The sequence below is a fragment of the Phyllopteryx taeniolatus genome, chromosome 6 (genome assembly GCF_024500385.1).
Source record: "Phyllopteryx taeniolatus isolate TA_2022b chromosome 6, UOR_Ptae_1.2, whole genome shotgun sequence".
NCBI lineage: Eukaryota > Metazoa > Chordata > Actinopteri > Syngnathiformes > Syngnathidae > Phyllopteryx > Phyllopteryx taeniolatus.
Genome location: NC_084507.1, coordinates 18,495,179 through 18,506,388, shown reverse-complemented (window position 1 = coordinate 18,506,388; position 11,210 = coordinate 18,495,179). Strand labels below are relative to the sequence as shown.

Sequence of the window (11,210 nt, the reverse complement as noted above, 5' to 3'; positions counted from 1 at the left end):
GACAGACAACAAAATCAAATGTACAAGTGTAACAATTAGTTCAAGCAGAGTCAAGATGCTGCGGTCGTGGAAGGGGGGCCAAAATAAAATCCTTTATGGCCACTATAAAGGCTTTGTCTGGCACTGGTCCAAATGATACAAAGTAGGGATAGATGTTTTTTTTCCCCAGGGCAGACACGATTTGACACGACACGATTTGACAGCTTTGATTTCAAATTCTAACAAAAAAGTGCAGAAAGCTAGCTTCCAGGCTCAGTATGCCTTGCAAAGTTAAATGAAACAAAAATATAGCTCCCTAAAGTTTTCCACAGTAAATAACGTTTTCCAAAATTTCAATAGAACTGAAATTTTAATCTTTGACTTATATTTCTCTTAAGTTCAAACAAAAGGTGTAGGAGGGGCTTCCTTGTGTTAGCAGCATCTCAAACTTAACTGAAAATTTAAATAAATTAATAGTTCCCTATAGTTTAAAGTTTGAAATTGATTTCTTATTGGCAGTCAGATAAAAAATAAAAATAGAGCAGATGGATCAAAATGCCGAATATCGGCGCCGACTATCGCCATGGCCGATGTATCTACCCCTAACCCCTAATCAAATTCTTCATGGCCCCATAAAGGTTTGGGCCAGATGATAAAGGCTAAACATCTAGACAAGGTGACGTTAAAAGGCTTTCAAATCGATATGGACATAATGGCATGAATGACTAATAAATCAAGCCTGAATGTAGGTATAATCGAGCCACTCCTGTTCACATCATGTTTAAATTATAGAAATAATAAGTCACGTGTGTGCTCACGCTTGTAAATGATTCCCCCCGCCGACGGTGTCTCAGAACCCTGTCAAATGTTTACTTGTCAACTCGAGCACATCCGTCTGTGGGCAGTGCACAGTTGGATTCCTGTGGCGCGCTGTTTTGCATGTGCTCGGGTACAGCGGAGCGAGCTGGGCCGCCCTCGTGCCTTTCCCCTTTTTTTTTTTTTCATCTCCCCCTTCCAACTCGCTCTCACGCGGCACTAGCATGCACGCAGGGGATCCGAGTGGGCGGGACCAGCCGACCTACTTGTGGCCAATGGGGGCGCTCGGAGACGACGAGCTCCCAGCCAATCGGAGCGAGAGCCGCCAGCGGACAGGCTTGTCTCCGCGTGCCCGCTACACGTGAGCCGTGGAGCTTTTGTACAGTCCACCGGGAGGGAGCCAGCGTAGAAAAAAAAAGCACACTCACGTTTTCTTTGGCCTGCTATTCAGGAGGGAAATTGAAAACACACATCATTATAATCTTACCGGTCAGACAAAAAATATGTGTGAGTTGACAACTAGTTGTATATTAAACTTCCCTTAGGGTTGTTTAAACAGCACGGTTAGGTTAGCGTTCAGGTGAACTCCCCCACTCGTGTTATTGACGCCGCGGAGTAAACAAACAAGAACAAGTGACAGCAGACGGCTCTCCTCGAGGTGTGGCACGAGAGTGGGCGTAGCTCATAAATAATAGCACAAGCTCGGAGGGGATGAGTGAAGAGTTTTGGCCAACCCTCTTCGGGCTTATTCGGCGACGTTTGACGTCACGTGAGCCTCCCGTGTCCGTTCCATCTGAGCTCGACGACGGCTTCACAACACAACACACACACAACCGTGCCCGTGACTTGGAGCCGCCGGATGCAAATGAGAAAGTATAGACAGAAGGAGGAAACGACCCCCTCCCACCGCCACTCGGGTACCTCCTCCCACTTCCACGCGACGGACAAGTGAGCGCGAGTCCACAGAAGAGAAACATCAAGTTGTCATTTGAACGACAACATCGACACGCTGTCGTCGATTTCTCTCTTTTTTTTTAAACATCGATCCATACATTCTTTTGAGGACTTTTCACCAGATCCAGTGCTCCATTTGTCAAACAACTGGATTTCATTTTTTGTTTGTTTTGGGTTGCAATTTCACCCATTGCATTGTTCTCCCCCCTTCACCAGTACATTTTCGTGAGCTTTTCCACTCAGCTGATCCTCCCACACTGCACTGAGAAGAACGATTTTGATCCCCCCCCAGAGGAGTGCAATGGAATACTTCGAGGCAAACAGCCCTGCAAGGAAATAAAGGGAGCTTTCTGGCTATCTTATCAAGTGAAAAAAAGGTAATTAAACCTGCATGTGTTGTTAATACTGTACTCGTTATTATAATTCTGTACGGTGCCAGCACTATAAACAATCCCCCTCCTCCCCCTCCCCCCCTTTTCTTTCCACCCCCCTCCTCCACCCCCATTGCATGCACAGTCATCCAAACTGGTTTTGGTACCTCCTGTGGTCAGCTCTTCTCGCCCCTCCCATATACATCCCCCTCCCACCGCCCACCTTCACCTCACAGGTGTCTCTCTGAGACTCCCCCCACCCTCCTGCCCTCTGGCCCAGGATGTCCAGGCAGCTCACCCAGCTCCCTACACCGGACCTGCCCGCAGGCGCGAGCCCACAGTTTGGAAGTTGCACCCAGCCTGGGGGCTCCCTCACAGGGGGGCACCTCAACTCCATGGCGGGACTCAAATCCCTCCTGCAGCACCCCATGAAGGGGGACCAGCGCTTGAGAAGCCCCTGTGATCTCAAAGGTGGGCTGTTGTTTATGTTGTTTACCGTGTGACACGGCCTCCCACAAATAAGTCACAGTTTCACCTGCTGCTGCCCTTTCAGTACAAATATGCAACATTAATCCATCGTAATTCCTGCGAGATGTACCGCCACACATTTTAATCGCCCCTCCCTTTTGAGTATAATAGCAAGACAATTAGTATCCAGTTTACAATGTGTGTTTAATGTCAAGGCTACTCCCATGAATTCTGATCTTCCATCATAGTGAGATTAGCTCAGGATCTTCTGCACTGTCGACATGAGGTTAACAGACTGGCCCTGGCTCTCATTTTAATACAGCAATTCTGTTGCCATCTGCTCTATCTGTGAGTGGTGTGCTTGTGTGAGGTGGGTGGCGTTGGGGGGAGCATAAAAATGCCTTTTTGTCGAAGCGAGTTTTATAGAAACACCCTTAGAATTTGGGGAACAGTTGAAGCTACCTTTCCACCGAGCGGCACAGTTTGCTTTGGTTATGGTACTATTCGGAACGGTAAACCTTGATCTGTTAGTCAATCTCACACTGTAAGTGTACCTATACTATTTTGGCGTAGCAAATAAAACCGACCATATTGAACTGAAACAAACCAAGCTGCTTGGTGGAAACAGGGTTTAATTCTCAATTTTTATCCCTCAAAATATAATCTAATGGACTCAGTAGGACTAATTGTGACCGTTAGCTTTACAACTTCGCCAATGGAAACCAAAAAAGCCGACCATACAAAACAGAACCAAACCATACTGATAGGTGGAAACGGGCCTTAAAGCTCCATTTCTTTTCCTTAAGAGTCAATCTAATGGACCACGTAGGGCTAATTGTTGAGCGAGGTGACTTAACATTACAGCTTTGACAATGACAGCCATGAAAGGGTACTATAGCAAACCGAATCAAATTGTACTGCTTGGTGGAAACTAGCCTTAAGGCTCCATTTCTATCCCTCAAGATACAATGTAATAGACCCCGAAGGGCTAAATGTTGAGCTCGAAGGTGCCCGTTAGTATTACAACTTTGACAATGGACACAAAAAAAGCATACCATACCAAACTGAACTAAACCATACTGCAGGGCTTAAGGCTCCATTTCTGTCCCACAAGATACAATCCGATACACCCCACAGGGTGAATTGTTGGACTCCAATGTGACTCTTAGCTTTGATAATTGGAACCAAAAATAGCATACCATACAAAACTGAAACAAACCATACTGTTTGGTGGAATAAAGGGTTTAGACTTTTATTTCTTTCTCTCATGTTACAGTCTTCACTAATGGACCCCATAGGGATAGTTTTAGGACTCCAAGGTGACTGTTCGTACCTCATACTAAAGTTCAAGGTTGTTCCCTAGCTGTAAATGTCAATGGTAAAAAGGCAGCACTTTTAAAGATACCGCCCAAGTGACAACAAAGTAACCCCCCCCCCAATGGTACAAATGGTTGTTGTAAGCTTGACTTGGTATACCATAATAATTATATGCTCCTCTGTTTAATTTTAGACAAAGAGCGATCTATGGACGTCGATGAAGACTCTATGGGCGTGTGCTCCATGAAGAACACATCTGGAATAGGCGGTGGCGGCAGTAGCAATGGATGCAATGGAGGAAGTACCGGTGGTAATGGAGGGGGCAATTTCAACCAGTTCTTGGGCCCTCTCTTATGGGATCGCACCCTGCCAGCGGATGGAGGCCTCTTCCAGCTGCAGTACATGGACTTGGAGGAGTTTCTGACTGAAAACGGAATGGGCAGCATGCACAGCAACAACAGCTCCAGTTCGGCCCAGATCCCCTCGCAGAGCTCCCAGTCCGCAGTGCCCAACCAGAGCTCCCAGTGCCTACCGCCCCCATCCCCGCCTTGCTCCTCGTCCTCGTCGCCCTCATCCTCGTCCTCCCCGTCCCTGCTCGGTTTGGAGGTGGCGCAGCCTCAAAGCCTCACCGGAGGAAACGACTGTCTTCACGGTGAGTTCACTGACACGACCGGAGGAGGCTCGAGAAGACGGGCCCCTCATTAGTAAGAATTGTCTCTTGAAACTGAGGCTCCTGCAGTACACTTGCAAATGCAGCGGAGGCTATGTCATGCGTGTAATATTCCCACAGGCTAGTGAAGTAGTCACAAAAGAAGATACCGTGGTGACAAAGCACTTTCTGTCCTGTGGAATCAAAGTGAAGGCCCGAGATACTGTCACAGGGCTTCACAAGAGCATAGAAATAGACTTAAGGGTTCAAACAAGGCCCGGAATTCACCCCCAGGGTTCAAATCTGGTCCCTTTAGCTCAGAGGAGTCAAGATATGTGGCATTCGAGCGAGGAAAACAGACCACGAGAATATTATGAGTCAGCTTCAGCATTTTGCATGTGATCAATGTTCCTCCGTGTAAGGACATGATCAGCATTCAACCCCGGCCAATTATTAATATTCACCGGCATGGGAGGGGGTGGAGGTCAAAACACTTTCTGGAAATGAGACAGAAAGAGCGAGAGCAGCGCGTGGAGTGTTTATGATTGCGTGTCTTTAAATCTTCCCTCACTTCACACGCCACAGCCATGTGCACGCGTCGCTACACGTGCCGAGGCTGCCTGAGTCCGCTGGAGTGAGAGAACTAGAGGCGGGCCGGTACACATAGGGGAGGAGCCCACGAGGGGGAGGGCCGTGGCTACAGGAAGACGGCTGCTGCTGCTGCTGCTGCTGGAAACACTGGACATCTGATCACCAATGAATAATGTTTGCGAATATGTACGTGCTGGGGCAAGGAGTGAATATTTCACATTCTCTTTGAACCTTTTATACCACACTTGTAGACTACTACTGTACTTTAAAGTCATCTTAATTTTTGCCAATTTTTAAAATCCATACAATGTGTTTTCATTATTAACATTCACATATTTCTGTGAGTGGCTGGGAGAAATCACAGGCTGCCTCATTCTTAATCACAAGGCACGCTGTGTCCATTTTAACACGTTACTGAATATAGTTCCTCGTTCCGATACGTGAGAGAGACCACTGTGCTAACGTCAAACAGAATGATGAAAACACATCGAAGAGCGCTTTACCTTTAAGGGCAAAGTGGCTTATTCAAGCATAAATCTGAACTGGACTTCCAGCTGTGAAAGATGTTCTAGTTTGGAGGTCTGGGGATAGAGCCTGCACATTCCAGCAGAACCCCCCCAGCAGCAGGTGGCTGTGCTCAGTGTTTCCTGCCAGCAAGTGCAAGCCGAGAAGGAAAATAAAATCAAAACAATTAAGAAGTGATGGCTAACAAAGTTCTCATGAGCGGTTGATTGCGAGATTGTTAGATGGAGATCCGTGGTGCGGAATGTGGTTTTGTTTGCACCTGGTGCGATGACATGTAAAATGACACCTTGACTTACGAGTTTAAAGCACAAACGTGATTTGATTATGATTCATTACATGTCAGAAAATGGGTGAAAAACGTTGATCATTCTTTTCTAAATTCAAAGCAGATGTTTGCAAATTTCTTATTTGGATTCAACACAAAGATAATCCATCAGTCTGCTTTCATTGAGGACAGAAATGTGAAGATTTACTGTTGAGAAGTTGAAATCCTGAGGATTTGGACCATTTGAAGTTAATGTCTCTAAATGATTGATTAATAAAATAGTTGTCTCTTAATTTAATCAATTCATTGTTGATTAATAAGTTAATTGTTGCACCTCTAGTTGTCACCTTGACGTTTTTAGGCCCCCGCTTGTCTTTTTAGCCGTTCTGCAGTCACTGTTGTGTGGCTTATCGACAGCATTGAGCCAGATTTGGAGAATTATCTTTTAGCAACAGGAGAAACCTTAAAAATATTTAACATTTTTGCCATTTCTATTTTCTTAAAGTCCTATGACGGCCATACTAAATGTTTGAAATGTGTCTTCATTATTTTACAGTGAACCCCCACATAGTCATGGTTGGGCATTCACAAATTTGCATACATGTATTTGCAGATTTCTTTTGAGGGAACCTATCCAGGTTTTGTGCTCAGGCCACAGCCATGTCTCACATAAAAATATTGCTTTGGTGCCATCTTGTGGCAATTGTTAACCTTTCTTTGGGTGGGCATCAATTACTCGAAGATTTTCACTATTCGCAGCAGGGCTATTTGCTATCCCTTGCGAATAGCTACATTTTTATTTTTTAGAAAAGTGTAATGGGTCAGATAAAATACGCTAGCACTCTGCATTTACCTCTCAAGCTGTAGATTCTTCACCCCCCTCTTCTAAACACTACACAGACTTGGTTTTTATTGTCATTCAAACAGTTACATCTCAAATTCCAAAGCAATTGGCTGCTATTGCATGGACATATAGCATTATCATCTCTCCTGTATGCCGCTTAGCTTTGGACCATCCATATCACAGCAATAGCATAGCAAACCCCCCCGCCCGCCGAGCAAATATTGATTCCCAGCTCTATTTTCGGCCCACATCCATAACAAATGCCCTTCATGTGTGTGTGCATATGGGAGTTAGTGTGACTGCCTGCAGTGTGCTGAAGGTGCATCACACGTTAAAGCCTGCTGGTATAACCCTTCTGTGGCCCCACTTTACTCAACTTGTTTCAAGGGGAGGGCTAGAGCGTTACGTAGCATTTCCCACGTTCAGATCTCTCCGTTAGGTCTCCGTCCAGAACTTCAGAATGCTTTGATTGATAAAGTACTACTAGTATTTTTGTGTCATAGATTATTTATGTTGTAGGTTGAGTTTTGATGGCATGCAGTTAAGACAGCTGGAATGACATTCATGACATATAAAAGTAGCTCTCTATTCCCCCCTGGTGGCCTTTTTTTTTTTTTTATGTAATACTGCATGTGTTTTCACAACCTTCATTTAGAAAAGTAACATATTTTATATTACAAAATCTCACGGGACACCACCAAACAAAAATGCCACAAAAAAGTGGATATAACCTAAATTAGAATACACGGGCGAATTGTACCTTCTGCTATTTAGTGGATCAACATTTACTTGTTCTGCCTGTCGCTGTAAGTCACTGCCATATATAATAGTCGGAAAACAAATAACAATTTTCGGACCCATTAAGTGCAATTGGTTGATTATAATGTCTTCATTAGTGAATGTAAACAGAATTGACGTCTCCTCTCTTAAAATCACAGGGAGCCAGACGAGTATGAACGACTCCTGCGAGTCGCCATCCTCCTTGTCCTCCTCACCGTCGTCGTCCTCGTGCCCACCCTTGCTGACGCCCACGGGCAGTGGGCCGGACGTGGTGGGAATTTTCGACATGGATCCATCGGACATCGTTTTGTCCAATGGCCCCGGCCAGCAGAACTTTGACCCCAGGCAGACCTTCAGCGAAGAGGAGCTCAAGCCGCAGCCCATGGTGAAGAAGGCACGCAAGATCCTGGTGCCTGATAACATGAAGGTGAGCCTGCACCATGATGGCACACATACACTTTAACTTCATTAGAAATATCGCTTTTTTTCATATAAGCAGCACTCTATCTGATAAATGTAACTCAGAATGTGAGTAAAAATTGGCACTATTTTATATTTTTGATGAGTTATGGATTTACTTAATAGAAAATCCAAATAAGCAGAGTAGTTACACTAATTGTGCTGAATTTTCACTTTTCACCCATCTTTGTAGCCATTGTACTTACCTTTCGTTTTCTATTCAATATAATTTTCAATTTCATTAAGAAAATTCATGTAATTATTTTTGTAATTTTTTAAAAATGTCATCTAATCATTTTATCCATCTATTTAATTTAATATCTTTTATTTGTAATAAATCTTCCAAAATTATTGCAATTGTTTCTAAATCCTAATATATTTATTTTATCAGCGCTTTAATTTAATCTATTTTATTTGTATTTAATTATTTTACTTACAATGTGATTTAGTTAGGCATTATTATTTTATCAATATAATTTAATATTTTATTTGTACTTCAACTGTGGTGTTTCATTAAAAATGTAATGCAGTTATTATTTTACCTTTATTTCTCCTTAACCCAGCTACTTAATTTACCACATTTAATATTATTTGTAATTGATTTAATTTTCACATTTTATTTCTTGTTTCTATTCATTAATTTAAGCTAATGTGTTTTTATTTGTAGTTTAATTAATTTATTTCAAAAGTAATTTGATGTTTAAGTCACTGTTTTATTACTAATGTAGTTTTTTGTGTGTGTCTGAATTTAATTATATCGCACTATCGATCTGTCTGTCTATCTATCTAGATATCCATATCCATCCATCTATCAATCTCCTGTGTTGTGTTCTTCTCAGGACGAGAAGTATTGGAGCAGAAGATACAAGAACAACGAAGCGGCAAAGCGCTCCCGAGACGCGCGGCGGCTCAAGGAGAACCAAATATCGGTGCGCGCCGCCTACCTGGAGCGAGAGAATGCCGCCCTGCGACAGGAAGTGGCCGAGATGCGCAAGGAACTGGGTCGGTGCCGCAACATCCTGAGCAAATATGAGAACCGTCTGTCTGACCAGTGATCAAGGAGGAGGACGAGGAGGATGAGGACTGAAATAAGCTGGATTCCTTTTTAAGACTTTGGATTTTTAGGATGACAGGATGGAAAAGTCTGGAATCATGATGATGATAATGATTATGATGATGATGATGATGAATGTATCAGGAGGAGGAGGAACGAGTGCGTACTGCAGCTCAGGTGTCTTGTTTTTGTCGAGCGCTTTAAAAGCGACGGACGGAGAGAATAATTTAACAGATGTGACTTTTAAGGATTTTGCTATTGGAGAATTGTATATTTTTATAATACTTCAGAAAACATTTAGAAGGAGAGTAGAAATTTGGAGAATAATTTTGTATATTTTCTACGTGACTAGAGATTGGGGAAACACTATCTTTTTATCGCAGACGAGTCAGGTGTAACGGGGGTCAGCCATTGATGGGTCTTTTCAGTTTTGGGACTCTTTTATTACTGTCAGGACGCTGCGGCGAGGGCGAAGACGCGTGTAACAATTGTAATATAGAGAGCAAAAATGATCTTCACGTCGTATAGTTCAACATTTTTGTGGATTTTACTTATGCATTGAAGCAACGCAAGCACTTATGTTTTCTTTTATTTACCCCTCCCGCCCCATCCTCCCTATTTTGGGGAGAGACCAGCCGAGACGTTTTGTGCATCTTTTTTTAATTTTTCAAATAGACAATCCTCTGTAATTATAAGCACCTTTACTACCCCATTTACCACCCGGGCTAATTCTATCAGACTGGTACTTCACTGAATGGGCATTAGTGGTGAAAGTCTTTGTCTACTTCTACTCCTTTTATTCCCATTTCCTTTTCCAACTGTAGTATGATGTCATTCCCCGTAACATTTTATTTCATTTTTTTACTTCGACGGTACTGGACTTTAACACTAAAACAGATACTGTACTACATAATAATGATTCATTAAGCATCATTATTCTTTCATAGGGCAAGTCAAAATGAGCATGGGATTTTCACCCGGCCAATCAGCAAACAAAGGTAATTTGACAGAAAAATATATGACATAGATTTTTGTGATAACTATTTTTACAATTCAAAATATTTTTAAAAAGTAGTTTTTAAGGGTGAAACATTTTTGCAAAGTGCTCCAATCATTTTCAAGTTATCTTTCAATGACTGTTCTCTAACGGGTTATTGACAGGGTATGTGCTAGTTTATGCATATTGAAAGAGATATGTCTCAGATTTAAAGCCAAAATCGCTTCTATTGAGCAACGAAGTTGCTTCTTTGTTTTTTGTTCTTAACAATTCCCCTCGACTTAATACTGCATCTATTAAACTCTCTGTACCAATGACATGTTCGGCGGGATGGCATGACAACTCGAGAGCGTGATTGTAATCCCTGTAATGAGTGATCACCATGACTGCTATTATTCTTCTTGTTGATTATTATGAGGATTATCCCTGTTATCGTTATTATATATTAACGACTGTTTTTCTTCCTTTGGATGAACATGATCCACCTTGATGCACCTTGATACAGTGACCCCCCCCCCCCCACACCAAAAAAAAACAAGACTATGACCTTCTCACTCTGGTATTCCTCAACATCGCCCACAGACACTACTGCTACACTTCTGCTTTAATGGAGTTTCCCATTGTGTCCCCACCCCCCACAACAACAAAAAAACAACAACTACATGCCTTTCTTTACGGGACGACCTCCTCACGAACCCGGTGGACTATGCACGGCGTCGTCCTTTCGTTGGTTTTCTTTCAGCCTTTGTCACCTCCGTCAAGTGATAGTTCGCTCTCTCCCAACAGGACTGTTCTTAAAAGCCTCACAGATGTGCGCTATAAATCTTTAGAGTGACTCTAATTGAACTACATCTGCACCCTGTGACATCAGCGGGCTCCTTGGTGTCCAACCCACTATGTGCCGGTTTTATGGATGTAGTTGAGATTTCCCCAGAATTACACCAATAAAAGATTATTCTCATTCACCAACTCTCTGGTTTGTCTGTATGTAAGGTAAAATACAGTTAGGTCAAGAAATACAGTATCTGGATAGTATTTTTTGTGTGATTTTTCCTTGACCACACACCACAATTGATTTGAAATAGATTGGTGAAAATGTCATTGAAATGTTTAATTTTAACCCTTACATATATGTCAGGTG

At 42.8% G+C, this 11,210-nt stretch overlaps 1 protein-coding gene across 4 annotated transcripts; it reads left to right on the top strand.

Annotated features, from left to right (window-relative positions):
• The first annotated feature begins 810 nt into the window (after nucleotides 1-810).
• Nucleotides 811-11,034, top strand: dbpb (D site albumin promoter binding protein b). 4 transcript variants are annotated; one of them, XM_061775337.1, is made up of 5 exons: nucleotides 811-2,126; nucleotides 2,301-2,591; nucleotides 4,099-4,557; nucleotides 7,718-7,986; nucleotides 8,809-11,034. In XM_061775337.1, exons 2-5 carry the CDS (start codon nucleotides 2,402-2,404, stop codon nucleotides 9,049-9,051), a joined length of 1,161 nt encoding a protein of 386 aa, XP_061631321.1. In that variant the 5' UTR covers nucleotides 811-2,126; nucleotides 2,301-2,401; the 3' UTR covers nucleotides 9,052-11,034. The 4 variants fall into 4 exon arrangements, with proteins under 4 accessions (XP_061631321.1, XP_061631323.1, XP_061631320.1 ...); XM_061775336.1 differs by having other exon boundaries at nucleotides 812-2,126; nucleotides 2,266-2,591; XM_061775338.1 differs by having other exon boundaries at nucleotides 828-2,126; nucleotides 2,266-2,591; nucleotides 8,858-11,034.
• The last annotated feature ends 176 nt before the right edge of the window (nucleotides 11,035-11,210 follow it).

What these genes read in the sequence shown, in the direction of transcription:
- dbpb (XM_061775337.1), top strand. Translation starts at nt 2,402, where the DNA reads ATGTCCAGGCAGCTCACCCAGCTCCCTACACCGGACCTGCCCGCAGGC. An exon ending in AAGCCCCTGTGATCTCAAAG is followed by an intron (nt 2,592 to 4,098) that starts GTGGGCTGTTGT and finishes GTTTAATTTTAG; the next exon opens with ACAAAGAGCGATCTATGGAC. An exon ending in AGGAAACGACTGTCTTCACG is followed by an intron (nt 4,558 to 7,717) that starts GTGAGTTCACTG and finishes TTAAAATCACAG; the next exon opens with GGAGCCAGACGAGTATGAAC.